The sequence below is a fragment of the Leucopleurus acutus genome (genome assembly GCF_964270905.1).
Source record: "Leucopleurus acutus genome assembly, chromosome: 19".
NCBI lineage: Eukaryota > Metazoa > Chordata > Mammalia > Artiodactyla > Delphinidae > Leucopleurus > Leucopleurus acutus.
In genome coordinates, this window is record NC_139161.1 from 1852275 (window position 1) to 1880017 (window position 27743).

Consider the following 27743-nt stretch of genomic DNA (forward strand, 5'->3'; position numbering starts at 1 on the left):
TGGCCATAAAAAAGTGGTCATCTTCACATTTATGAAGTTCAAGTTACATATATTTTTAAAATTTCTGTTTACTAGCCAAATGTTTGGTCTCAAACTGTACTTCATTTCCATGAACTATGTGGAAAATTCAGAGGCCCTAATTTGTTAATGGAAACCTCAGTATTTTTCAAAGGGTTTTAAACAATTTGTTCATATTTCTGAAAATGAGAAATGTTTTAAATGATGTAAGCTTTTTTTTTTTTTTGTAATGGCCAATTTCATTGCAATGGCCTCGGCCAGATGTCCTTTTCCAAGATAGTACTTTATCACATGTGAGAGCTCTTAAAACCACTTTGCCAATTCATGTCACTCTTAAAACCGGAATGCGACCCCGAGAGTCCTGTGCATCTTCGTATTGCTACTGAATACAGCCAGGTTGATGTACAGAAAGGGTGTTCGGTGGTTTTTGTTTTGGCTTAAAAAACAAGCGAAAAGGAAAACTTACAAGAAAAAAAAGAAGGATGTTGGTAGTGGTGTTCACGCATACATTCCCTTTAGAGTGTAGTCTGGAAAGCGGGTGGGTGGTCCACATCTCTGCTGCCCTGGGTCCCCTGTCCCCCACCCTCTCCAGCCCCCAGGGAGGCTGGTGTGAATGACAGGCGTATCACACGGGCTCCGTTTTCATAGGAGCTCTGTGCTCAGTCTTCCCCAGGTCCATTTCAAGAAAGTCTTCTGGGATGTCTTGTAAAGCTTTCCCACGGTGACTCTCGGCCTTCCCTTCCCCGGCTCGGGGACGGCGGCACAGCCCCCTTTTACAGGGTCTCACGAGGGCGAGGCACACAGCGGCCACAAGCATCCCAGCCGCGCAGGAGTAGAAGGCTCTGCTGTAGATCTTGCTCTGGTCCACCAGAAGCCCTGCGGGAGCGTCAGGACATTAGCCACAAAGACCCCCCCGCCAGGCTCCCCCAAACTCAGCCACTTCTCAGGCTCTTTGCCTTCCTTGTTTTGTCTGTTTTTTTTGGTTTTGTTTTTAAGAAAAAAGCACGTGGAAGGTAGGAGTCTTTTCTAGACGGGAGAGAAGATGTAGACAAACGTACAACCTACTTAGCACCTGAGAAAATTCTGTCACTCAGATGTTCTTTGTGGGCTGATCTAAAACTTGGGAACGGTGAGATGCCCACTCCTTTGGAAAGCTGACATCCTCTCCTAAGAGGAAAGAGCTCTTTTATTTTCACTCGAGTTCACTTCAGGTATCTTTTCACATGGGGTAAGATTTCTAATCACAATAACCTCAAGGACTTATTTCAGGGCTAACATGTAAAACAAAGCCATGTCCTTCCTACAGGGAAATATTCTGTAGTGATTAGTGAAGCGCTCTGCAGAGTGCTGTTCTAGGTTCAGTTCGCTAAAACCCCTCCCTAGAAGGGAAGCTGGCTTACAGAAGACCCTTAGTTCTGTTATCCCAAAAGTCAGAGGGTAATGAGGTCAGAAATCCACACGTTCCCCGCCCCCGCTGCGAGCAGTTTTCAAGGCCAACTGGTAGAAGAAGCCCGGGCAGCTTGGGCTGCGGACCCAGGTTCGAATCCTGACTTGGTCACTGATTTACCATTGGGCTGTACGCTGACGTTCTCTGGCTTTCACTTTCCTCATATTTAAGTCAAGAGAGGTGGCTCGGGTAACCTCTATCCCGACACCTCTAAAATTCTCTGCAAGTATAAAAATCAATAGTTTTATTTTCCATTTGACTTGAATAGGAAGCTGGCACTATTAGTAAAAGGACAGTATACTACAGGTGGAATCTAAACTGTGACACAGATGAACTCATCTACGAAACAAACAGACTCACAGACTTGTGGTTGCCAAGGGGGAGGGGGATGAGGGAGGGATGGAGTGGGAGTTTGGGGTGCAAACTGTTAGATACAGGGTGAATAACAACAAGCTGCTACTGTAGAGCACAGGGAACTGTATTCAGTATCCTGGGATAGACCGTCGTGGAAAAGTAAAGTATTGTAAAAGGATAGCAGACAAGGGTTTTACTTTGTGTATTTAACTTACCTGCAAGTGGCGGTCCAGCCAGTCCCGCGATGCTCTGGAAGAAGACATAGACGCCAGCCGCTGAAGACATCTTCTCGATTCCCACGACGTCGTCCTCAGCGAGCAGCGGGATGTGGGTCCCCGCCACCGTCCCAACCATAATCCCGGAAAATACACTACAGGACATGAGACCCCAGAATTCAGTGGCAAAAGTAAAGGCAAACAGGGACACGGTCAGTAAGACGACACAGATGAGCTCGATGTAGATCTTGCGGATGGGCTCTCTGTTCAGGACCAGCCCAGCCCCGATCCTCCCGAACACTTCTGCGATCGCCATCGCTGATAGTAAGAAAGCAGCGCGGTCCCGGTCCAGGCCCAGACTGAGGCCCAAGGGAATGATGTACAAGGACGGGGCGAAGAACCCCAGGGTGACGAAGAGACCAAAAAACGCGTAGCAGATAAAACTCTTCTCTTTCAAAACGGAGAAGTCCAGCAGCGGGGCCTTCTGGCAGCCGGGCTTGGAGCCGGGCTGGCCCAGGATCTGCTGCAGGTCGGCCTTGGGCTCGAGCTCTACGGTCGTGTGACCAGGCACGTTTTTAGGTGAGGTAGTTAGTTCTACTCCTGAGTCAATGGAATCTATCGAGGTGCGGGTTTTCTCGTTCTCAAGCATGTATTGCACTTCTTTCCGATTTTCGTGGGCGGTGGTTTTGGGGGTCCCGGGTCCTCTGATGATGATAGGTCTGAGCAGCGCCCCGCAGACCACGAGGTTGAGCTGCAGGAGACCCACGAAGAGGAGGCTGTACCTCCAGCCGATGGTCTCCTTCAGGGCCGTGATGGCTTGGGTGGGCAGGAGCAAAGGAGAAAGAAAGGCCAAGGTCAGAAACGAACTCAAGACCGGGGGCGGGGGTGGGGGGAGCGAGAAGAAACGCGGACCGGGAAACGGGCAAACAAAAGTTACTTGGCCGTGGGAATGCAGTCGACACGCACTACCCTTTCTTCTAGGCTTTGGGGGCTTTTAGGACTCGAGAAGGAGCAAGGTGCAGAAGGATGAGCAGAGACACAGTTCCAGCCCAGGCCTCTGAGCGCTCTGGGGGTGCCTTCCGCCAGGCAGAGACTCGAGGTGAACCAAGTCCGTGACCCACATCAGGGTTCGCCAGACAGCCGTCTGCGGGCCAAATCCAGCCTGTTACTGATGATAAACCTTGACTAGAACACAGCCGAGATCATTCTTTAATGCCGTCTACGGCTGCTTCTGTGCTGTCACCACAGAGAGGAGTGGATCCCACAAGGACTTGCCCGTGACGCCTGAAATATTTCCCCTCTGGCCTCTTCAAGACAGAATTTCCACCCTCTGAGCTAGATGGTTCTCCATCCACTCCTTCAGCCCTCAGTAGTAACGGATGAAGGAGAGGATAAACGAAGAGTCTAAAAGCGCATAGGCTTATCCTGGAATTAAGGCAGTTACTGTGTGGATACAGTACGGTCCTGTGCAGTATTGCTGCAGTTCTCCGCTTGCTTTGTGGAACGTTCTAACTACCTTCCTGCCAGCCCAGAGGCAGCCTGGAGGGGAGGACAGGGCCCTGGCTGGGGTCCTCTGGGGGTTGGGCGGTGTCAGGCCAAAGGGGGCTTCAGGACCCATAGTGACAAGAGGATAATGCAGGCCCCACGAGACCTTCAGGAATTTTCGTCATCATCCCACAAAGGTGAAATGATGTTCATTAGAATTTCATTTCACTAGATTCTCATTCTCTGAGAACTGACAGTCAGGTATAAGAGACATGGTAAGTTGGTTCCTGAGAAAGAAGATCAGCTTAGCAAGACAGCCCCGAATTCCGGGGCACGGGGTCTCCATTTACTGTCGTAGCATGCTTTGCTCACACCTCTTCTCCCCCTGTTAATATGGGAAACTCAGAATTGCAAAATCTTTCAGGCTTGGGTATTTCAAAGTGCTTTACCCTCCTCTGGCAATGATCGGTCTGCTCTTCTTTGCTCCAACTCACATTCCTTGAGTGCCTGCCTACCAGGTGTCAGGGATGTGCTAGGGAACAAAGCCAACCAAGATGCAGTTTCTACCTTCAGGGCGTTCACAGGCCACTGATTCTCCCCTCAGTGTTTTGTTCTGAAAAATTTCAAACGGACAGAAAAGTGCGAAGAATGATACCTCTCTGCCTGCCCGCACTTCAGCGAATTTCAACAGTTAACATTTTTCTCTGTCTGCCTATTTATAGGCAAGCATACATTAATTTTTCTGAACTATCTGAAAAGCTTCAGACATGACACGTCACCCCTAAATACTACTACATGTATCTCCTTTGGACAAATCCGCCGCGATCCACGGACACATTCACCAAGAAGTGGCAGAGTAAGAGGTTAATCTAAGTCTCTAAGGTGATTCGTCTGCCACTGGCTAGTGAAATTCACAGGTTCTCGTTAAGATAGGGAAATAAACCAGGGATAAAAATCTCCGTGAGGGCTTCCCTGGTGGCGCAGTGGTTGGGGGTCCACCTGCCGATGCAGGGGACGCGGGTTCGTGCCCCAGTCCAGGAAGATCCCACGTGCCACGGGGCGGCTGGGCCCGTGAGCCATGGCCGCTGAGCCTGCGCGTCCGGAGCCTGTGCTCCGCAACGGGAGAGGCCACAACAGTGAGAGGCCTGCGTACCGCAAAAAAAAAAAAAAAAAAAACTCCTTGTGAGATTATCCACACACCATTCATGAAAGGGACTTTACTAGCACAGTTTAAATCCGCATTGAATATGGCTCTTTTGACCAAGGAGAGAAATAGAATAATAGGAACAATCTGAAATCATTAAATCATCTATTTTGGAATGGCTGTTTCAAGCCTTACCACTGAATATGTGCCATTGTATATTCCTATTTATGTAAACTTGGACCAGTATGAAAATGTTTGAATTCCTAAAATCGGGGTTAGGGAAGACAGATCCTGAAACTGTGCTGGAGAAGAGAAGACAATTAACCTTTCCTTCTGCACGCAGTCGAAGCTGTCAGTCTATTAACTGACGGTTGGCAAGAGTCAGTGTAGCAAGAAGAGCTAGTTCACATGAACACGTAGACTGTAGTCGTCCACTTACCTGGTGCAAAAGCAAACATAGCGAAACATTCTCCTGTAGAAGCAACAGCCGTGACCACAGAGCGTCTTCTGTCAAAGTACTGTGACAGAATGGTGACAGTTGGGAGAAAGCTAAAGCAGTATCCCAGACCTGTGATGGAAAGTCAAAAACGATAGAAAGGACCACATCCTCATTGATGCCAGAAGAATGCATTCAAAGATCTGGGGTTTTTGTGTTCATATTTAAAATGATAAGTTCTGGGAGCCCAGAAATTCATTCTGGAAAATAGTGCTGTAGCAAAAAAAAAACAAAACAGGTTTCGTCAGAGGTCTGGAGAAACTGCAAGAGCTGTTTTGGAAAGCTAGGAGTTAAAAAAACAAACCTGTTCTCTGGTTTTTTTCCGTACTTTTCTGCAATGTTTTTCCCCCCAATTTATATAATCCACAGTGGACAGAACTCTTATCGAATATATTTTTTATTTAAGACTTCTATTTGGAAATAAATGAGTTTTGGTATGTGTAGAAACATATGAAAAGATTTAAAGTGTTTTGAAAGGGAAAAATTTTTCTCAGACCCCGAAGAATAAGTCCGGCACAGACCCTCCTCTACAGCTCAGGATCCTCACAGCCTGACTTGGGAAATCTCAGCTAAAGAAACGCAAACCTTGCTTTGTGAAAATGATGTCTTTGGGCTGCAAACTATCACAAAAGAGAAGTTCTCTTTCTCATTGGTAAATATTAAAAAAAAAAAAAATCAGACAAAAAGTCTTGGGCATTGATTGAGGAGAGGTTCCCAGGGGAACACCCTGGAGCCCATACAGACCAGTTCAAAACCACTGATCTGGGACATTATTAATTTTAAAGAAGAGAGAGAAAGGGAGAAAGAAACACACTTTGGATCTGATTCCCTCCCCCCGCCCGCCCCCGCATTGTTCTAGAAGCTAAGTCTCTGGAGAATGAGCGAGCCCAGGAGAAGCACTTACCAGAGATGATGCCGATGGCAATGTACATGTGGTAGACCTTCTGTGAGAAGGAGGCGATCACCATGCCCACGCTGACCAGCAGCCCCCCGACCATCACCACCAGACGGTGTCCAAACCCAATGCTCAGGACGGTGGACACAGGAGCTGCAGCAAGAGCAAAACAGGGTCTCAGCTCCCAGAGGCGGAAAAGCCTTAGCCTCCCTAGGACTCCTTCTTTTAAAAATGTGTTTAGCATCTTTATTGGAGTTTAATTGCTTTACAATGGTGCGTTAGTTTCTGCTGTATAACAGAGTGAATCAGCTCTGCATATACCCTAAGATTCCGTCTTGTTTAATTTTACGTTTTCTAACGTTTAGTGAAGTGTAGTTGGTTTACCACGTTGTGTTAGTTTCAGGTGTACGGCCGAGTGATTCAGTGATACGTACATGTATATACACTCGTGTTTTAAAACTATTATTTTCCCGGATGGTTTATCCCAGGATGTAGAATGCAGTTCCCTGTGCTACACAGTGGGGCCTTGGTGTTTCTCCATCCCGTATACACTCACTGGCACCTGCTCACCCCATCCACCCACCCCATCCCTCTCCCTCCCCCTCCCCCTCAGGAACCGCACATCTGTTCTCTGTGTCCGTGAGTCTGTACTAAGATTCCATCTTTTAAGCCTTTAACATGGAGGTGGTGATTTAAGATACAGTATACATTTTGTGCAATGGTTCCTTAAGTCAGTTCAGGACTTATTTTACTATTTGCACAAGGTGGACAATGTATTTTGGGGGCTCCTTGAAGAGAAATCAAGAGTCATAGTATAAAACATATCTTTTGTCTCCGATGAAAGATTCTGACTCACCAGGAGCCCCTATAAAATTGGATATGCATTAAATTTGTTATTCTGTAATAAAAATGGGCTTTTCCTGTGATTGGACGAGGCACTTTTTTAACAGGCTCCGGTTAGGGTCAAATCCCAGCTCAGTTCCATTTGACTTTTTTGCAAATGATATGAAAGTACGGTGCATTCTGTTATGCACACCAAAAGGAGGCTAGCTACGGGGTAGACAGTTCCAAGTGGCTGATGAATTACAGTTGGCGTAGCTTCTGTGCTCTGTATCCTCCGGGACATTTAAATCTGGAAGATGAGCTTCCTAGTTAGATGCTACGTAGGCTCCCACTGATACCGCCTTGAGTACAATGAGATAAGGGAACCCTCCAGAGTTGGGGGGAGGAAGAACAACATCGTACATGCTGGATAGAAAGAGCTAAAAAAGGAGTAAGTTTTGTTGAGGTTGGTGCATACCTATCTCTCATGTGAGTTGAGTGTAAACTAATATATTAATATAGCAAATAATGAAATCACTAGGATCATTTTTAGGCAGTGTGTAGACTCAAGGCATTAATGACTGGAATAACAGCATGAAGAACAATTATCTTCTGGTATGATAGTATTAGCTGGAAATTTCTTGTTGACTATATTATCTTTGGTTAGAAAACGGCTAAAAGTTCAGCTTTGGGATTTTCGTTTTATTTTGGTTACCAAATGTAAAATTTTGGTTCTAATTCATGTAAGTTATCTTTCTAAGAAAGTAAACATCCTGCCAATTAAGAAATTAAGTATCTTAATACTCAGACCGGAACTAGAAGTACTTCCATGAACCGTGTAGGAGAGGCTGTCAGGGCTAACGGGAGAAATTCTGACTTTACTCGGTAGCGAAGAACAATGGAGCTACCTTTGTGAGACAGTATAGGGCTGAAAACTAAGTGCCTTTAAAGACAGGCTTAGAAAACTTCAGAGGCAATGGTTCCGTGACAGGATATTAGGGTAAAGCTAGGGAAGCTGAAGTTCAGCCCCGTTAACTGTCCGCGGTAAGTTCAACGGCCTTGCTCAGACGACCCTGGCGCGGCCCCTGACAGATGGATGAACAGTCATGAGACCTCAGAGGTGTGCTGAATTAGGTCTGAATGGGACCAAGTGAAAATTAGTATGTTAAGAATTATACTACAGTCCCATTCATCTGATGCTGTTGGATCTGGGAGCTGGGCAGACCGATTAGCCAGTGAAGTCCTTTAGGGAAACAGGTGTGTGGAATTCAGAATGTCCTCTCTGGGCAATATGGGTATAGTTTTCCCATATACCCTTTGACACCTTCCATCTTTCTCCTTCATGTAGTCACATTTTCATGTTCCCAACCTGTTTCCTCAGCATGTTTTTACGAGACCAGGACCCAGGATGCCAAGAACTTTTAATGCTTCTTTAGGAAATGACCACATTCCCATTGAACCGGCGTTTGCTATTGTCCTCAAAATAATCTGCAGTATCCTAAGAGAGTGCATACAGTAGGCGTTTAATACGTGTGCATTAAATGAAGGCAGTCAAGTCTGGCAAGTAGACTTTTTCCTTCAGCGCCTCTTACATAATTAGGCAGACTGAAAGAGGCATATGCTTATATAGCGCTTAAGCTGGAAGATGTACTAACCTGTAAATGTTAAGACAAACACACAAATGGATATTATCCATGAGATCCTGCTATTGGATTCATCAAAACTGTCCATTAAGTCATTGAAGAAGACACCAAATGACTTGATGATGCCATAGGTGAAGACTTCAACGAAGAAAAAAGAAACAGCTACCACCCAGCCCCATCCTCCATCAGGCACTTGAGTATAAACGTTGGCTCTGGAACAAAGCTGTGATTTCTTTTGGGTCATTCTTAATCTAAAAGAAAAAGTTAAAAAAAAAAAATTAGACCAGCAATGGCATGAGGGTGGATGATCCTAACACTCGGCAGATGAGAACTACTCACTACATTCCTTAGGCTGATGAATATTTAAATCATGTGCAGTTAGTGTGAAGTCTTTGAATAATAGTATCTATCTATCTATACATCTGTGTCATCTTTTATCTGTCATCTTATCACATTTATATCTATCATTATCTGTCTCTGTCATCTATCATCTATCCGTCTTATCTATCTAATGAACCAACTATGTTTGTATTGTATATGGAGCCGCGAAAGATTTTGGGAAGGCAGACTTCCAAGCTATGGCAGTTAAATGGAAAAACTAACCAAAAAAAACATAAAGAGCCTGGGCAGAATATTTAGAGGCACTTTGGAGGACAAAGAATGGCCACCAGACCAAGGATCAGTGCAGACCTTGAACCTGAAGACAAGTTAGGTAAAGGAAGACCGAACTGACTGTAAGGAATGTGGATCAGAAATGAAGCCTCGGCAAAGAGAGGCTCAGAGGCCACCTTGCAGGGGCAGCTAAGTGCTGGAGAAATCCTGCATCTCTGCTTGGTGCCCCTGGTCATTCAGACCATCCTACCTCCTACTCAGCAACATTCTGATTATGGTCTGGGGTCCCATATGGCTGTACCTATGTGAACGGAATGTGACTGCAAATTAAAATTTGGGGATTCTGTCTTCTTGGTGTTGGTTTAGCATGAATGAGTTCCTCAAAGTCGGTCGCCACGTGGTGTATGAGAAATGGAATTTTTCCACACAGGACCAGTACTCTAGGATATAGTGACCAAATAAGGCACTACCAATTTGTGGGGTCTGGACAGCCAGGGAACTTAAACCAAGTTACTCCTGACCTTGCTATGCTTTTCCATTCAGGTTGCAGCCAACATCAGAACATCAGATCCCTGTGCCGTATCACCACTAAGGGGAAACTGTATTTAACACTGGAGGCAGGGTCGTTTAAGTCTTCCGCGGCAGGCTCGAGCACATAAAACGCAGACATTTTCAAAACCTCTGCAATTACATACACTTTGAAACAGTCATGTGTGTTTTTAACCCAACTAAAAATTAATACCTATAAATAACAAATGAGTCTGTGGTCTCTGCGCTCTTAATGGCAGCGAACCTTGAGTTTAAGAGTTCTCTATAACTACGCAGTTGTAGCCAGGTGAATTTTCAGGATGCGTGGATGCCCTAGCCGCGAGTTGTCACGTTCACACACGAAGGCAGGTTTTATTGAAAATGGAGAGCAATTGAGGACTAGCAGGACAAAACCTCACCTGGACGGCGGACCCCCCAGTCTCTGCTGCGGGGTCCAGTGCTCGGAGTTCGCTCTGAGCACCTCACACAGCAGCGAATCTGACCTCATTTCACACTGTTCAGCCTACTGATGGCATGGTAGCCTAGCACTCTGAAAGGACTATATACTCACTTATTACTCTCTTACTGTTGGCTATTTGGTTGCATAAATAGGGCATAAGATGCTTTAAGACGCTGTGCCCCCTGCAGCAGAGGCCTCTGCATTTTGATGTGTGTCAGTGTGGCATGCCTGAGAGCTGAGGGCAAAGGTGGGAAGAGCACTTAAGTGGCTCTGGGTGTAGGGTAACAATTACAGACCAGTTTGTCATTCATGTTCCCAACACGGAAAGCAGCTGATTTAACATGGGAACCCCGAGCCCTCCAGCAGCTGAGGTTTTCCCAAGTCCCCTCCTCCGTTAAGACTTTCAAAGTCTGCTCCCAAGATGAGGCACCTGGGGCAGAGGAGCTGACAACGGTAGTGGGCTTAAGATTGAGAAGGAAAAAAAAAAAAGTACATGCCAGTGTTGGCTTTGGAACCGTGTTCAGCCCTAGGGAGCGGGGTAGGAAGGAAGGAGGGGCAGTGTGGGGGGGAGTCCACAGCTCAGGTCCCCCTCCCATCTCGCCCCCCCTACTGGGCCACTCCTTTGAGCTTCACCTTGGAAGCCCAAGACTCCTTTACTGGTCTCTCAACTGTCTGGTACGATTAATCTTTCTGAAATGCCTCATCGTCATGACATTTTTCTGCTCGGACTTTTTCAGTGGCTTTCCTCTTTCTGAAGGACAAAATCCACGAGATCAGCTTGACTTTCAGAGTCCTTCCTAATTGGAAGCCCCTGCCCCCCACGGATCTCAGCAGCCTTAGTTCTTCCTGTTCTGTTGCTTGACTCGCCAGCCACCTTGCCTGTGGCGCGCCCCTTCCCCAGGCTGGAGGCCCCCCACCGCTGGCGCCGCAAGGGCCCGCTTCATCACATCCTCCTGCTGCATAAGGCTTGCTCTGATCCACTCGACCTAAGGAGCTCTCTTCACGGGACAGGCACCCTTTAATAATGGGCTGCTGTCTACTTGTACGCATTTATCTTATTTGCTCAGTTAAACTGTAAGCTCACGGAAAACAAATCTGGGCCTATTTCTCTTTGCATCCCTTCCCCCCCCCCCCCCCCCCCCCCCCGCCCAGGTACCTTGCACACAGCTTTAATTAATTCTTTCCAACAAAGTAACTGCTGGGTGCCAGGGCCTATGCTAGGGGCGACAGTGACAATACAGAGATGGCCTCTGCCTCCCTGGATGAAATTGTTTGTTGATGATAATGATAAGGAAGCTTAAGACTGAAATCCCATCACATTTTAAAACCATTCAGCCATGTCCTCCCAGAGCTCAGAACATTTCTGACAAGCAGTGGCGACTAAGTCCAAGGGTGCTCATAAGACCTTAGCATTTTAAGAGAAGGCTCGGGGCCAACTTGAATAAAAACACATTGGGCTAAAATTGATAAAGGCCCCGGAGAGACAGACAGAAGCCCTCTCTAGCCTAAAAGCACTGCAGGACCAAGGCGCAGAACCTTTTGGTTGGGTTGCATTTCAGAGGGTCAAGACTAGACTGCAGTTTTTGTAGGAAGACGAGGTTACCTACTATGGGAAGGCTCTGGGCGAGGCCAGCGCTTCAGTTCTGGTGATGGGTGACCATCTCTCTCTTTCTTTGCCTGTTGCCGTCGGTGGTTTAAATGTGCAAGATGGGTGGGGCTGGAGGCCCCGGGGTGGGTGGAGTTAGAATTACAGAATGTTACAACCAAAATGGGATTTGGAGCCCATCTGGGTCCATCTCCTCTTTGTAAAATCCCACTCATTTTGCAAAATGGGGAAGCCGACCCCCAGAGAGGGGAAGGGACTGGACCGAAATGGTCCAGCATCTGATCTCCTGTCTCCCCGGGGCCCCGCTGTATCAGGATGCAGAACAGCATTCTGAAGGCCAGGGAGGGGGCGTTTCCTATAGAGGTTGTGAGGACTCTTTCACCGCGTCACTGTGTGACCTGGAGAAAGTCACTGCACCTCTCTGGGCCAGAGTGCCTCACTCGTCAAATGAAGAGGTTGGCTTTGGGAACCCTTAAAGCTCCCCCAGCTTTGGCAGCTGACACTTCTGTTATTCAGCACTGAGTTCTCAACCACCTGATTGCTCAGGTGAAACCTAGTGGCCCAAGGAGACCTGGGAGCCGGGAGGCAAGTGCGAGTGCCAGACGGTTCTTACAGAGGCGGGTGTAACGGAGCCGGACGCTGGCTGGAGCTGATCTAGGACAGCCGGCTCGAAGGTGGCAGCTGTCTGACTGCTTTCCTTCTGTTCACTCTCTGAGCTCCTTCTGGGTGTTCAACTCCTTTGTTTCTTTAAACTTTACATCTGGGCTACTCCCCTGAAGCTAGATCCAAATATAACTCTCACCTGCATTCTTAGGTTTGGGGAGGACAGCTTTTTTATTGTTTTCCTGGGATCATCATAAAAGAAAGATGACACCCCAGAACCCACTGATACTCCCAAGTTTACGCCTTCATCATCCTAAAGCAGCCTATGCCCTGGTATATTGAGCTTTGAAGATCACAGTACAGAATGATAATAGAATAACCTGGTTTCTGTAACATACGGTTGAGGACGCCTTGCACACAGGGCAGTCGGCAGCTCTTTCCAGACCCAGTGCCTGGCCGTGTGCCTGGCACACAGTATGTGCTCAATAAAAGTTCACTAAACAAAGCATGCGTCTTGGGGCACTCCTGAAGCAATGCACGGCTCTAGCCTCCTGAAGCCCAGTCATCAAGTGAGGAAGTCCCTGCTTGCATAATCAGTCCTTCCCCTGGACTCTTTCCTTCCTACCATCCCCTCAGCAGGACGACTGGCTTAACAAACGGGTTGGCCTCTACAAACGAAAGAGAGAAAGGCCTGTGGCTTCAAAGGCTCTAAGAATTCCAGAACATGGAAATAATGTTTTGGTTTTACGGGCATGTGAATTTCCCTGACGGGATGGGATGGGATATTCGTTTACTGTGTGGGGGATAGAGCCGAGCGAGGAGCGACCCCACGGCCTTGGGAGAATCACCTTACTCCTTGATTTTCAGTGTCAAGAGGTGAACAAGGGAGTTGAACTAGACGGAGGTGATCTCAGATCTCTTCCTGCCCTAAAAATCTACATTTCTCTGATAGCCTTTGACCCCCACTTGCTCCAAGTTACCCTTTCATCTTTCTCAATTCATTTTTGCGTCCTTTGACGCAAGGTCCACAGGTCTGTCTCTGTGAGGCCCTTGTGCGTTATTTGTTGAATTTCTGTTTACCATTAACTGGCCTCACGCTTATGGGGAAATGACTTGGTTCCTAAGTTTCATCCTCTAAAAGCAGGGGTGAGACACAGAGGTCTGGAGGGTAAAATGCTACGATTCTGAACAGGGGTTCCTGGCAGCCATGTCGCCTTCCTCCAAATGTTCTCCCAAAGGAGGCAGAACGGACAAAATGCACTGGGTGGTTTGGAGTAATTTCCTATGAGCATTTGGTTGTCTAATCTTAAATAAACGAGAATTCTGCCAAGGCTTGGAAATCTGCTATAGCTGGGACTCTCAACTGCGATTTGATTTCTTGAGAAAAGCTGTCCCCTGGAGGCATGAAGAATGCAAAATATTGGACTATGATAGACCGTCAGGGTGCCAGTCCAGGGTCAGATCAGAGCAAAGTTCAAAATGCAGCCTCTGGATGGGCAGCGGTGGCAGCTGCTGGTGTGGCTGGTGTGAACAAAGCCTCAGCGAGCCACTGCCAATCTCCATTCTTCTTAAAGGCGTCGCCTGGAGAACAGCTTTTGACAAGTTGTTTCCAGGCCTAGTTGTCAAAACCAGTCTGTATTTAGGTGAAGCTCACTTCAATTCTCTATTTTTAAAAAAAAAACAACAAAACCCCCAAACCTAACCTGGACGGCAGCCTCAGCTGCTCTGAATCCCTGGAGAGCACCGATTCACCCCCTTTTACAAGATCGTGATGTAGAAACCTATCCCCTAATTTAAGTGTCGTCCTCAGGAGTTCCACCGAGGAAAGTCCTTTTTGGGAAACCACAGAAGGAAAACTCAGGGTTGGTGGTTCTCACAGAGAAGGAGCTTTTCCACTTGGCTGCACTGTTTATTTACATACTGGAACTATCTTGGACACTCTTAATGATGAGAAGAGGTATTTCTGTATCCACCAGGCAGGCAGGACGTATTATTGATCGCCCCCCCCCCCATGACAGGGACTGGTGCTTGGACATGGGGAGATGCATCACTTAGAGATCTCTGCATAGCGCTTGGGACTGTTTTTGCAAACAAGACCCTCCACCCAATCCACTTAGTATGATTTGCAAAATAGTAGGATTACCGAGAAATCCCATTCCCAGGGTAGAAACCGTCTCCTTTGAGAAAGAGGTGACACGGTGTGTCTATAACTGCAAACAAAACCAGCTTCCAGGATGACAAGGTGTCATTGCTTGCTCTTCCCCAGTTGGCTCCGGGGAGCTTTTCTCTAAGACTGACGCCCCCCGTGTTTGGTGACATGTTACATGCCACCTAACAAACTTCTATCATCTGTCTGTGGGAGAGTGTGGCGGTCTGGTTTAAAAAAGAAAAAAAAAAAGAAGCAGAAGGAAATAACCCATTTCCTCTGCAAAACCATCCTCCCTGGCTACAGCGCCGCTCAGCTAGCCGGGCGCTTTCCCGTGGTTGGCAGCCCTGGGAACCTTGGAAGTTGAGCGGGACCAGCCGTCAGCCGCTGACAGCCCTGACGGTCAAGGTGGACGAGCTGCTCTCGGCGGGGACATGCCTGCCTCCCCGTCGGCCGCCCCGGGTGCGTGTGTCAGGCGGGGGGAGGCCGGGAACCCCGCTTTCCCTGGCGCTGTCTGCGGGGCCGCCCTGCGCGCGCGCGCGCGAGCCTGGGGACGGTACCTCTGACATTTCGCTCCTGTGACGCGCGGGCAACTTCATGCGGAAAATCCGTGCAGGGAGCTCAGCGCGGCGCCCCCCTCGCCCGACAGCCTGGGGGCCCTCGCCTGGGCCGGGGGGCACCCAAAGGCCAAACCTGCCTTTAGGTGTTTTCCGGACACCGACTGTACCCGGGCCACCGACAGGCAACTCTCGGCTGCCCGCAATGGTGAGAGCGCGCCATCCCGGGGGCCCCGGGCATTCCCAACTGTCAGAGAAGATTTGGGGGAATAACCTCTCCAAAATGTTAAGCAGTTAAGTGGTTTCCTCTTCTTCCCTCCAGCCTCCCCCACCACCAGCCCCCCAAAGCTCCCAACATAGCTTAAGAAAAAACCCACCCACACCCCACCATCAAACTTTTAAACATGTAAAATGATAAAACCAACTCACCAAGTTAGAAGGGAAGAGAATAAACCCCAAAAGGCTCCCAATAAGGCGGAGGCCAGGCCGCCCCCTCCTTATAAGCCGCTCGGGAACACGAGAGAGGATTAACCCCTTAGGGCGTGGGCCCGAGCCTAGGGCAAGTTGGCTCCGGCGGGCGAGCCCCGGGCGCCCGCCCCGCCGCGCCCGGCTCCGGCCCCCCGCCCGCTCCCGCGCCTCGGGCCCCCGCGCCGCGCCCCCCGCCCCCCTCCCCGCCGCCCGCGCCGCGCCGCGCCGCGCCGAGCCGTGCGTGCCGCCGCCCGCGCCCCGGCCCCGCGTCGCTGCCTATCGCTTATCCTATACCGGCTGCAGCCGGTCTCCGCCGGCCTCGGGGGCGCGCCGCCGACCATGTGCTGCGAGCGCGGAGCGCCGCCAAGGAGGGGGCCGGCCTGGCGTGCGCGCGCCGGCCCACGTGGACGAGGCCGTGCCGGGCCCGCGCCCGCCCAGGGCCGGGGCCGTGGGTCACGGAAGGTAACGGCCTCGCCGTGCCAGACCCCAGACCGGCCGTGGGGTCCCGCGGGGCCGCCCCCCACCCGCCCCGGCCCCGCGCATCCTGGCGCGCCTGGCCCGACCGGACCCCGGCGCTCGGCCGCACTGTAAGCGGGGCGCGCCGGCACCCACTCTGCGGACACGTCCGGCCGGACGTGCGGGGTCCCCGGGCCGCCTCCCTTCTCGCCGGCCCCGCCCGCGCCCGGAGGGCTTGGGCTCCGGGCTGCGGCGGCTCAGCGCCCGCCCCGGGCAGAACAGGTTCCTTCCAGTTCGGGTGTGAGCTGCGCGCGCGGCGCCGCGGACCCCGAGTTCCTCCTCTCATGCCCGCTTCCCCCGATTTCGTCAACTCGCGCACCCCAGCGGTTCCCCGGGGGGGGGGGGGTGTGCGGGCCCCAGGAAGCTCGCGGCCGGCTGTCACGGGCGCTTTGCTTTCCCCCCTTTGCTGCAGAAGCGACAGCATCGCGTTGCGCGCGAGGGATGTGGGCGAGCAGCCGGGCTGAGTCAGCATCCCCGGCCCGGGGCGCGCGCGCATCCTCCCCGCCAAGCGGGAGGCGACGTCCACACAGGTGCCAGGCCGCAGAACTCGCGGGGAGCTCCGGTGGGCGAGGGACCCGGACGTCGAGGGGCTGCGTGCCCCTCATCCCTGAGTCCCGGACCCCAGGGTCACAGGGGGCTCAGCAGATGATGCTCGGGAACCTCAGTAAGGAGCTCGTCACGGGGACAAAGCCGTGTGTTGGGTCCCAGGCGTTTCGGAGCCCGCGAGGGCACAGACTCGGCCGCCCGGTGTCCACCTCACGTCCCCAGGGCCTCTTTGAGAACTGCTCGGAAGCAGAATGCCTTATTTTCCGCGTCCCCCTGCCGACTCGCACCAGCCGCTCCCTGCATTGGGTTCGGAGAATGTGCTTCTGATGTGAGAGACTCGGGAGAGCCTACTTTGGGGGTGCGTGTACCTAGGGTCGCCACCGGGAGGAGTCGGCGGTCTGAATCGTAATAAAAAGCCCTTTGCGGTCGCTGCCTGATTTCTCCCGTGATTTTGGCATCGGGTCTACTGGGTTAAGTGCCATTTTGTGCTGTTAACAAGCTCTGGCGTGGGTTCGGGGAGCAGGTGTGTTGGCGCAGAGTGCCTGCTTACGACCGGGACGGTACAGCCGGGGGCCACTGATGAGCTTTGCAACCTTGCCCGAGTAACCTAGCTTCCTGGGGACAATCATGATATTCCCAGAATCAAAGGATCTAATTGATGATGCCGGTGAAGGACGGATCACGGCGACTGGCGTTATGTATGGTACGCCCTCACTAGCCAGTAGCTCTTACTGTTACTGCTGTTTGTGGCTTTCCAAGTCCAACAGCTGACTGCAGCACACATCCTGCACGCGGTCCTTTTTCGAGCTGTTCTTCCAGGACTCCACACGTTATGAAATTTAGAATGTGACTTTAACCACCGGCATGAAAGCACTTGATGCTAAAATAGGAATGCCTGTAAATATAGTTTAGGATCTTACAGTGCCTTGGGACCTGTCCCTGCTGAGTGTGGAAATGTCATATTTAAGATGACACAGCACATACCGTATTGAGACCTGCTTAGGAACCTAGGGCTGCAGCCCATTAGCTATAGCTGAGTGACAAGCAAGTCACCAAAGATCTTGGTGCTTCAGCTTCTTGGTTTTAAACATTAGGCAAATAATGCAGAAAGCCCTAGGGGTGAATGGGCGTTTGGGAAGGTCACATCTGAGCGTATGACCAGGTGAGATGGCTAGCTGTTGGAGGAGCATATGACTGTAATGATGATAACAATAATAATGTAATGCTCTTTTGTTAATATTAATTATACCTATTAGTATTTTTTTTGCACTTTTGCTTTGTTCCCTGTATTAGGTGTGGTTCATGTGATCTAATTTTAAGCCCATCAGCAACCTTCTACAGTTGACACTCATCTCCATTTTACAGATGAGACAAGTTGAGGCACAGAGCATGGAAGGGATTTTCCCCAAGGTTTAGACACACTGTCTCTTTTTGCAACTGAGAGCGCTTCCAAGTATGACATTTGCCACCTGCGCTCGGATAACAGCAAAAGGTGTCTGGAAACCCAACCCCTGTCCAGTCTTGCCAGCCACAAACTGGTGACATTTGCCCACCATGATTAGAGGCTGGCTTCACCTTGTTCCCTGAATCCTAGTGAGACCAAGTGTGAAAACCCCTGTTTTTCTCTCTCTTCCAGGGAAAGCAAAGGAGGGAAAGCACTGCATTACCATGCTAATCAATTACCTCCCCCCCGCAAAAAAAAAGAAAAACAAAACTAACTCTGTTTAGTTCTAAATACGAACAAAAGGACCTTTAGAACCTGGAGTACAGAACCAGAAAAATCAGGAAATTAAGTTCAGGGTTCAGCGCCCCTCTTAGCCTCTTCTGTTGTGTCTGTCGCAACCCAAGTGGCGGCAGAGCCCCTAGGGCCCTTCGTTTACAGGGGGCAAGGCTATAATGATGCCTTTAGAAAGTCCCACAACATCTCTGGAAATGCATTGGCTCCCGAGAGCTGTCCCCACTGCTGTCTCTTTTCTAGCCCTCCTGTTTTGGCTCATTTGCATGAGAACAGATTCCTTTGTGCAGACTTGGCCTGCCGGGTCTCTGTCGACGTTCCGAGTCCTTCTAGTCTGCATGTTGGGTTGCTAGGCAGATATGACCCTGGCTTGCAAATAAGCTGCCTGCATTTACCAGCCCGTGAGAACTTCAGCTTGGGCTAAGTAGACTGAAAGGCATCTTGTCTGGAGCTCAGGGAAGTATAAGCCCGCTTTTAAGGGCTGGGTCTTGAGAGCAGCCAGGGAAGAGGGGGAGCCCTGGAGGGGCTCGTAGGGAGGCCTGGACAGCCTGCCCACCGCCCGCTCTCCTCCTTCCCTGTGTCGGCACCACGTGCCTGTCTTAACCATGGGTATTCGATGAACTCAAACTCTCGCTTTAAAACGTTAATATCTGCTTCTCCGGACAGCACGGAACTTCACAGACTTTTCCCTCTAGGAATCCTGACTCTCGAGGTGGAGGTGCTGGGTTTATCTTGAGGTTTACAGGATTTCCCCCAACCCTGACATTTGATGGTTTGAGGGAAACAGAAATGCATGTTTTGGGGAGAATTTGAAGATTTCCCAATGGGAAGATCTGTTCTGAGGCACAGTTTTGGGGGAATCACTTTTCAGAGCATCAGCTCTTTCCTGAAGCTGATTTGTCTGAGAATTCAGCATGGGGCAGGCCCGCTGTTCCTTTATTCCTGCCTGGTGGGCCTTCTCTTGCTTAGTCAGAGCCAAGATCTCACTAGGGTGCCCTGCTCTAGCTGTAAACACCTCTGGGGGGAAGGTCAAAATATTACGTCAGGGAAAGCTCCTTTCTTCAAGTCAATATGTCCCATCTCCCAAGTGCATCTTGTTAAAGATGCATTTCCAAGAAAGTTACCTTGTGCTTAATAATAATTTATCAGAATTGATAATATATGTTGTTTGATTCTAAACAATTACTTACAGTAGTAATGATAGTGGCTCGACCCAGAAGAGATTTTTTATTTTTTTTTAACACTTGGAGCAAAGCATAAGCAATTAAATTTCAATTTCTACACAAAGTCTGTGTTCCAGAAAAGTAGGATAAGGTAATTCACTACTTCTGAACATAAAGGTCTAGTATATTGAGATAGAATGGAAATACAGTTTTGAAAAAAAGAGAGAGAAATGATAGAAAATTTCCAACCTAATGAGAACTCTTCTCAAGTAATTTTTGAATGAATGATGGTGGGAATTCCCTGATGGTCCAGTGGTTAGGACTCGACGCTTTCGCTGCTGGGGCCTGGATTCAATCCCTGGTCAGGGAACTAAGATCCTGCAATTGCTCTGGTGTTTATATGACATGGGATACATTGAAAAGCGTGGTTTAATAGTTTTGTTATAAAAGTCAACATTTATGGATACAATTGAAGTGATAACTTTTGCAGCTATTTAGAATTGTGATGAAGCAATGAAGGTAACTTAACCCTGTGTGAGGGTTTTAGGGGCTGAATGTTTGTGCCCCTCACCATTCAGATGTTGAAGCCCCTCCCCCTCCCCCCTCCCCCCTGCAATGTGACAGTATCTGGAGATGGGGCCTTTGGGAGGAATTAGGGTTAGATAGGTCATGAGGGTGGGACCCATATGATGGAATTCGTGCCCTTATAAGAAGAGGAAGAGAGAGAAATCTCTCTGTCTCTCCGTGTCTCTCTCTGTGAGCACACACTGAGGAAAGGCCATGTGAGGGTGCAGTGAGAAGACAGCCATCTACAAGCCAGGAAGGGAGCTCTCACTAGTGCCTGACCTTGCCGGCACCCTGATCTCAGACTTCTGGCCACCAGAACCAGGAGAAAATACATTGCTATTTTTTAAGCCACCCAGTCTATGGTACTTTGCTATGGTAGCTTGAGTTAATACGGAAGGGGTGTTTTGTTTTTCCAGATTCTTTTAGTGGAGAACCCAAGCAGAAACATTTGCAGGCCAATGAGGAGGGTCCGTATTAGTATGAGGACAAGCAAGATGTGGTTCCCTGTTCTCCCTGGAGAGAGAAAACAAACCCAAGAGTCACCACACTGGACTGTGAGAGGCAGGGGAGGGGGCTGTGTAATTGAGAGGTTTGGTGGAAGATGCTATAAATGTTAAGATGCACGTGAACATGGACTCTAAGGCCCGACTTGGAACCCCAGGTCTGCCCTGGTAGCTGTGTCACCTTGGGCGAATTAACCTCTCTCCACCTCAGTCTGCTCATCCACGAAAGGGGGATGATAATAATAATAATAATACCTCCCTCAGAGGGTAGTTGTGTGGGGAGCTTAGTGCTGTGTTGCTAGGTTAACTGAATTAACCTGTGTAAGAGGCTGGCGGCATTGAGGAAGATGGAGCTCGGTGGGCCTAGAATGGGTAGGAAAGTTCTTGCAAGCACTGGCAAGGCGGAGGGGTGAAGGATGAAGAGAATGAGAGGAAGGTGGTGGTGGGGGGAGAGTATGCTGGATTCGGGGACAGGGAGGTCACCTCCCCACCCAGGGTACCAGGGGCCTCTGGTGATCTGAATTTTCTCACGCCTGGTTACCATTCTGGGCAGTGTTGATGTATCATTGTGTGCATTGCGTTCACTCTGGAGTAACTTTTACTTGGATGTTAACACTGACATTTGTCCTTTTTTGTCTCCATTGTTTACTGCTCCTGTAGTCTTGTCATTTTCTCACTACTTATAAAGAAAAAAATAGAGAGAACAATGGCCTTGAGGAGGCCTCTATAAATGATCTCCAGCCTGTTGCAAGAGTCCTAAAAACAGAACAAAACAAAAATTAAAATTCTCGGAACCGAGTAATTTAATCACATTGCTTTCAGGGACAAGTACATGTCATATTAGACTCATGGCACGGTCGTGAGTCATGAAGTTTTGGAAAGTGCTGGGTGTGGGACCACTGGGTTTTGTCCCCACCAAACCAGACTTCCTTTGGATAATTGTTGACGTCCCACCCATCATGTTCCTCAAAGTCCAAGGAATGAAAACCTGCTCTCCTGCTATGTTTCTTGCCTAAAGGGAGATGCTAGCTTTCCCCATCTTGTCTAAACACGCACAGGCTGCTCCCTGGAACAATACACACTGTCAAGCTTCTATTTTAACCCTGTCAGAGCAGTGCCTCCATGCATTTCCAGGTGGCTAGCGGGATGAGGCAAGGAAGCTAGAAGGATGCTCCCGGACTGCGTTAGGCGTTTGAGGCAAGGAGGGACCCTGCCCTGCTGTGGTCGGTGGAGGGCTCTGGCCTCTGTGTTGAGCTCAGATGCTTAGTAGGGATCTGGGGCGGGGCTGGGTACAGGCAACATCCATCCATCCTTCCATCCCACGTCCATTGCTCCTCTGTCCGGACAGCCTCTGCTCACACAGCCCGCTCATGCGCACTGGCGAATGCAGTAGTTTCCCAGGCCACAAAACCACACCTCGGAGGATGTGGTCCGTACTCTCAAAGTGTTTACTCTAGTTTTAAGAGAGGACACATATGTGATTGTCACCTAAAGCAGCACGTCAGCAAGGGCGCTTTTGCAAGTGAGAATCTCAGAGGCAGGGGAACTGAGAAAGGTCATCTGAATTTAGGGAAGTGATGAGATGAAGCTGAGTTTTCAGGGTGGAATGGAGGCTCGGCCGTAGTGGTTCAGGTCAGATGCACTCATTTGGCAAATACGGGTTGAACGCTTCCTGGATTGGGTAACCGGATTATGCAGTGTGTGAAGCAGATAGACCTCCCTTCCCTCATGGAGTTCACATCTTAGAGTTGTGCTGTCTTCTTGTTGGAGGAGTTAGCTCAGTGTCGTGGACAGGTAATCCTTCTGGGTGTTCCGATATTAAAATGTAATTCCCACTTTCTTTTTTAAAAAATTTTTATGGGAGTATGTTGATTTACAATGCTGTGTTAGTTTCAGGTGTGCAGCAAAGTGAATCTGTTATACAGACACATGTATCTGTGCTTTTTCGGATTCTTTTCCCATATAGGCCGTTACAGAGTACTGAGTAGAGTTCCCTGTGCTGTATGGTAGGTCCTTGTTAGTTATCCGTTTTATATATAGTCGTGTGTATATGTCAATCCCAATCTCCCAATTTATCCCTTCCCCTGTTACCCTGGTAACCATAAGTTTGTTTTCTACACGTGTGACTCTATTTCTGTGTTATGGGTAAGTTCATTTGTACCCTTTTTTTTTTTTTAGATTTCACATATAAGCGATATCATGTGGTATTTGTCTTTCTCTGTCTGGCTTACTTCACACAGGATGACAATCTCTAGGTCCATCCATGTGGCTGCAAATGGTATTACGTAATTCCCACTTTCAATTGGCATCATCAGCAAAGGACGGTTTCCCTCACAGCCCCTCTACATCTTGACCTCGTACTGCTACGTTGTCCAAAAGCAGATTTGCTAGTAGGCAGTGTACTCCAAGGACCATGCTAGGTGTCACCAGAGTCTGCCCGGGACAGAAGGACCCAGCTCAGGTTTTCCCAAAACAGCACCGACAACCATGGGATTGTGTGATCAGGAACTATAGTTTGGAGCTTTGAAAATGCAAATCAGGATGACTCTTCACTTTCCCTTTGGCCTTGTTGTAACCATAGTGTTTGTATCTTTTACTTTTTCTGGGTTCAGAATCCAACAGCCAAGAATGCTGACAGACAGTTACGACCAAGAGTCAGCCAATAGCTGGAGGGCGTCTGGTCTCACCATCTAACTCGGAACAGTTTTGCTTAATATTAATTGTAGTAACGCTTTGACTTTGCATATGGTACTTTTTCAGAGCATTCTCATGTTTGTTATCTCCTTATCCTCAAGCCAGTTGAGAGAGGGGAGAATAAGAGTCCACATCTCTGAGCACTTATTGGGGGCAGGCACTCGTGTTGGGTTATTTCATCCTCATGTTGGGTTTGGGGTGGAGGAACTTTTCTATGGCTCTGTTTTTCAGGTAAGTGGGGAAACTGAGGCCCAGAGAAATTCCATAACCTATCCAAAGTCACACAGCTAGGAAATGACTCTTCTGAATCCTGGACACATATTCTTCTGCAGACAGGCCATCACATCCCCAAAGCCAATTCTCCAAAAAGCAGATTTGCCAAGTAACTACTTCACTGAATTGAGCTTTTTTTTTTTTTTTTTTTTTGGCAAGACCGCATAGCTTGCGGGATCTTAGTTCCCCAACTGGGGATCGAACCCCGGCCCGTGGCAGTGAGAGCACAGAGTCCTAACCACTGGACCACTGGACTGCCAGGGAATTCCCTGAATTAAGCATTTTTTTTCCCCCAAGTTTTGGTCTTATCCTTACTTCTGCCCCTGCTTCAGCCACAGAGGTTCTCAGATAAAACTTAGCTCGAGGACTTCCCTGGTGGCTCAGTGGTTAAGAATCCGCCCACCAGTACAAGGAACACAGGTTCGAGCCCTGGTCCGGGAAGATCCCACATGCAGTGGAGCAACTAAGCCCGTGTGCCACAACTGCTGAGCCCGTGTGCCACAACTACTGAAGCCCGCACACCTAGGGCCTGTGCTCCGCAACAAGAGAAGCCACCACAATGAGAAGCCCGCGCACCGCAACGAAGAATAGCCCCCTCTCGCCGCAACTAGAGAAAGCCCGCGCGCAGCAACAAAGACCCAACGCAGCCAAACATAAACAAACAAACAAACAAATTTATTTTAAAAAAACCAAACTTAGCTCGAATCTCTCTTAGCAGGCTTGGGCTGCCATAGCAAAATACCACAGACTGGGAGCTTACACACAGAACTTTGTTTCTCACAGTTCTGGAGGCTGGGAAGTCTAAGATCAAGATGCCAGCTGATTTGGTTCTTGGGGCGGAGAGAGAGAGAGAGAAAAAAAGCTCTCCCCTGTCTCTTCAAATAAGGGCACTAATCCCATCAGGAGGGCTTCCCCCTCGATGACCTCCTCTAACCCTGATTGTCTCCCAAAGGCCCATCTCCAAATACTATCCTTTTGAGGGGTAAGGCTCCAACACAGGAATTTGGAAAGGACACCAGCATTCAGTCCATAATGGAATCTAACATATTTCACTGTAGAGGTGCAACAGATCTGGGGAAAGGATAAATCTGCAAAAACAGAAGAGACAGTAGGTAGCGTTTAAGAGAAAGTTTTCCCTCTTCTCATGCAAAAATGACACAGGAAGAAAATGAAGCTTTGACACATGAACCCCAATCAGTCTTCTTTTGCTTTCTTCACAAATTTATTTATTTATTTATTTTTGGCTGCGTTGGGTCTTTGTTGCTGTGCGCGGGCTTTCTCTAGTCGCGGTGAGCAGGGGCTACTCTTCATCGTGGTGCGCGGGCTTCTCCTTGTGGTGGCTTCTCTTGCTGTGGAGCACGGGCTCTAGGCACGTGGGCTTCAGTAGTTGTGGCTCCCGGGCTCTAGAGCGCAGGCTCAGTAGTTGTGGCGCACGGGCTTAGTTGCTCCGCGGCATGTGGAATCTTCCCAGACCGGGGCTCGAACCTGTGTCCCCTGCATTGACAGGCAGATTCTTAAACCACTGTGCCACCAGAGAAGCCCCAATCGGATTTTTGATGATACTAACAAATGATTGTTTATTTAAAAAAGGGGGCTTTACTAGAATTGCAATTATACTTTATTTTAATCTTTGAATTTTTTTTAAAGCCTTTATTGAATTTGTTACAATATTGCTTCTGCTTTATGTCTTGGTTTTTTGGTCACAAGGCATATGGGATCTTAGCTCCCTGACCAGGGATCGAACCTGCACCCCCTGCACTGCAAGGCGAAGTCTTACCCACTGGACCGCCAGGGAAGTCCCTGTGATTATATTTTAAAATAATGCTTATAATTTAGAGAGCTACATAGAAATGTTTGTTGATGAAGTTGCATGATATCTGAGATTTGTTTCCAAATAATCCAGTATAAGTGGAGGATGAGGGAAAGACAAGTAGGAGGGGAGACGGGTGAAACCAGGCTGGCCCTGTGTTGATGATTGTTGAATCTAGATGTTGGGTAGGTATGTGTGAGTTTCTCAACTTCTGTATTTTGACAACTTTCATGACAAAAAGTTTAATAAGTAATAATAAACCGCTTTGTAAACAGTCCTTAGACATTTGGCAAACAGGCTTTAAGGGAGTGGATTTCAGGTAATTGACTGTAAGCCCTTTTCATTGGATCCCACCCCTCATGATTTTTCTTCTCAAGTGGAGGATGGAGTTTTATAGGAAGGATGTTATTCAGAGACCCATCTGCTCTCTCTGTTTTTCTGACCTGTGTTCAAGGACCCAGATATAATTTCTGCAGGGCTGCTGAGTTTTAGATGCGTGGTGTGATGTCACCTCTGATTTCCCAAGTTGGCTCTTGCCACATGGCTTCCTTCTGGGACAGTCCCAGCAAGTGGTTCCAGCCTAAAGCCAGGCAGGATGTCATCTGTTCCTGTGGATGAGTTTCCTGGCATCCCTGGGGTCACAGAGGTTGATATTCCCAACAGGGTGTGGCTATAGGTCTTCAAGCTTAACATTTTAAAAAAAATTATCTAAGTGGAATTGCTCTCCCAGTTTGGATGGAGGTATTCAAAGATTTCTTTTGCTCCAGTTAGAAGATAAATGAGTCGGGGGACATAACGTACAACAGGATGACTAGAATGAACCTGCCGTGTGGAATATTTGCAAGTTGTTAGGAGAGTAGATTCTCAAAGTTCTCACTACAGGAAAAAAGCATTTGTTTTTCTTCTCTGTCTCTCATTTTCTTGCGTCTCTACGAGATGATGGCTGGTAACTAAATTTACTGTGGTCATCGTTTCACAATATATGTGTGTCAAGTCATTACGCTGCGTGCGTTAGACTTACACAGGTGCTGTACGTCAAAGATATCTCAATAAAGTGAAAAGAAAAAAAGATGACAGAAAAAAGATTTCCTGTGCATCCTCTGTTGAGCTAAGACTGCGGCCCCGCACAGAGGCTCTAAGAAATCTTTCCGAGTTGGGCCAGCCCCAAACTGACATGTTGGGGTCTAGAGGCAAAGGGAAGGGGCCTTGAGGGTGTTTATCACACATAGATGTTAAATGACCATCTGATATTGGCCACCAAGGTAACTGGATTTTCCTCTGCCCTTGGGCTTGGATGAGGGCAAGGCAAAATTTAAGGAGGTGCTCACCGGCAGGGCTGCGCTTACGGTCAGGGCACCTGAGCTGCAGCGCCACCTCCTTAAGTTTTGCGCCCTGGGCGCTTGGCTTGCCTCACTCCAGCACTGTCTCTCACCTGGACTCACCTGGGCTCACCTGGGCTCACCTGGACTGTGACAATGGACTCTTAATCTCTCAGTAGAGCAGCCAGAGGGATTCTGTTACGTTGAAAGTCAGAGCTCGGTGCTCTTGCCTGAATCCTCTGGCTCAGGAGAGGCTGTCTTCCTCCCGATTCCAACTAATCCTCGCCCTTCCTCGCTCCGAGGCTTCTCCTGCGGCTTCGCGGCTGCCCTCACGTGCCCCAGCCCTGCGCCCTGCTGGGTTCTCTGCCCACAGCATCCCTTCCCGACTGAACCTCCCAGAGCTGCAGAGCTTCCTCCCCTTCTCTCCTGGATCCACCTAGAAAGATCACCTTGTCAGTGAGGTGATCCCCGCCCTTCTCCTTTAACTCGCACCTGCTCACTGGCTCGCTCTCCCCAGTCCCCTTCCTGTGATGATTTTCTCCCTGATGCGTTTCCTGGGTCCACGTCTTCCCCTCCTCCCCCCAGCAGGTAAGTGGCAGGAAGGCAGTGGGCTCTGTGTGTCATTCACTGCTGAACGCACAGCGCCCAGATGGAGACCTGTGCCTCGGTCCCCGTTCGCCGGATGGATGACTGAAGGCACGGGGTTTGCGGGGGGGCGGGGGGGGGGATCATTTCCGACAGACGTGGGCAGCTGGTGCCCTGGGACCCCCGCGTGACTCCTGGCTGCAGCCAGCGCCCCCAGTGACCGTGGTCCGACTGGGCGGGTGAAACCACAGAACTCTGCAACCAGAGATCACACTCCCTCTGCGCCTTTGTCTTTCTTGGCCTTAGCTCATCCGAAGCTTTGTCTTTGGAAAACCAACAGAGCCCTCTGCCAGAAAGGTCTGCTCCACTGTCTTGTTGCTTCAGCTGTTTGCAAGGCGCTCTTGCGGGCTGCTTGGCCACGGGGGGCCCATGGGGAGCCAGGGTCAGGTATTGGGCAGCCGGCCCGGGTGTGCAGCCTGCAGAGCACATCTTCAGGGCAGCTCCTCCTTTCCGAGGCCCACAGCCCGCCTGTG

General features: G+C 49.2%; 1 protein-coding gene across 3 annotated transcripts; it reads right to left on the bottom strand.

Annotated features, from left to right (window-relative positions):
• Nucleotides 1-643: 643 nt before the first annotated feature.
• SLC16A6 (solute carrier family 16 member 6) lies at nt 644-15491 on the bottom strand (the record flags this gene model as incomplete). 3 transcript variants are annotated; one of them, XM_082860658.1, is made up of 6 exons in its annotated part: nt 644-894; nt 2035-2850; nt 5103-5231; nt 6064-6207; nt 8532-8770; nt 15461-15491. In XM_082860658.1, 5 exons carry the CDS (start codon nt 8761-8763, stop codon nt 644-646), a joined length of 1572 nt encoding a protein of 523 aa, XP_082716784.1. The 3 variants fall into 3 exon arrangements, with proteins under 3 accessions (XP_082716784.1, XP_082716782.1, XP_082716783.1); XM_082860656.1 differs by lacking the exon at nt 15461-15491 and adding an exon at nt 15030-15073; XM_082860657.1 differs by lacking the exon at nt 15461-15491 and having other exon boundaries at nt 8532-8927.
• Between the last annotated feature and the right edge of the window lie 12252 nt (nt 15492-27743).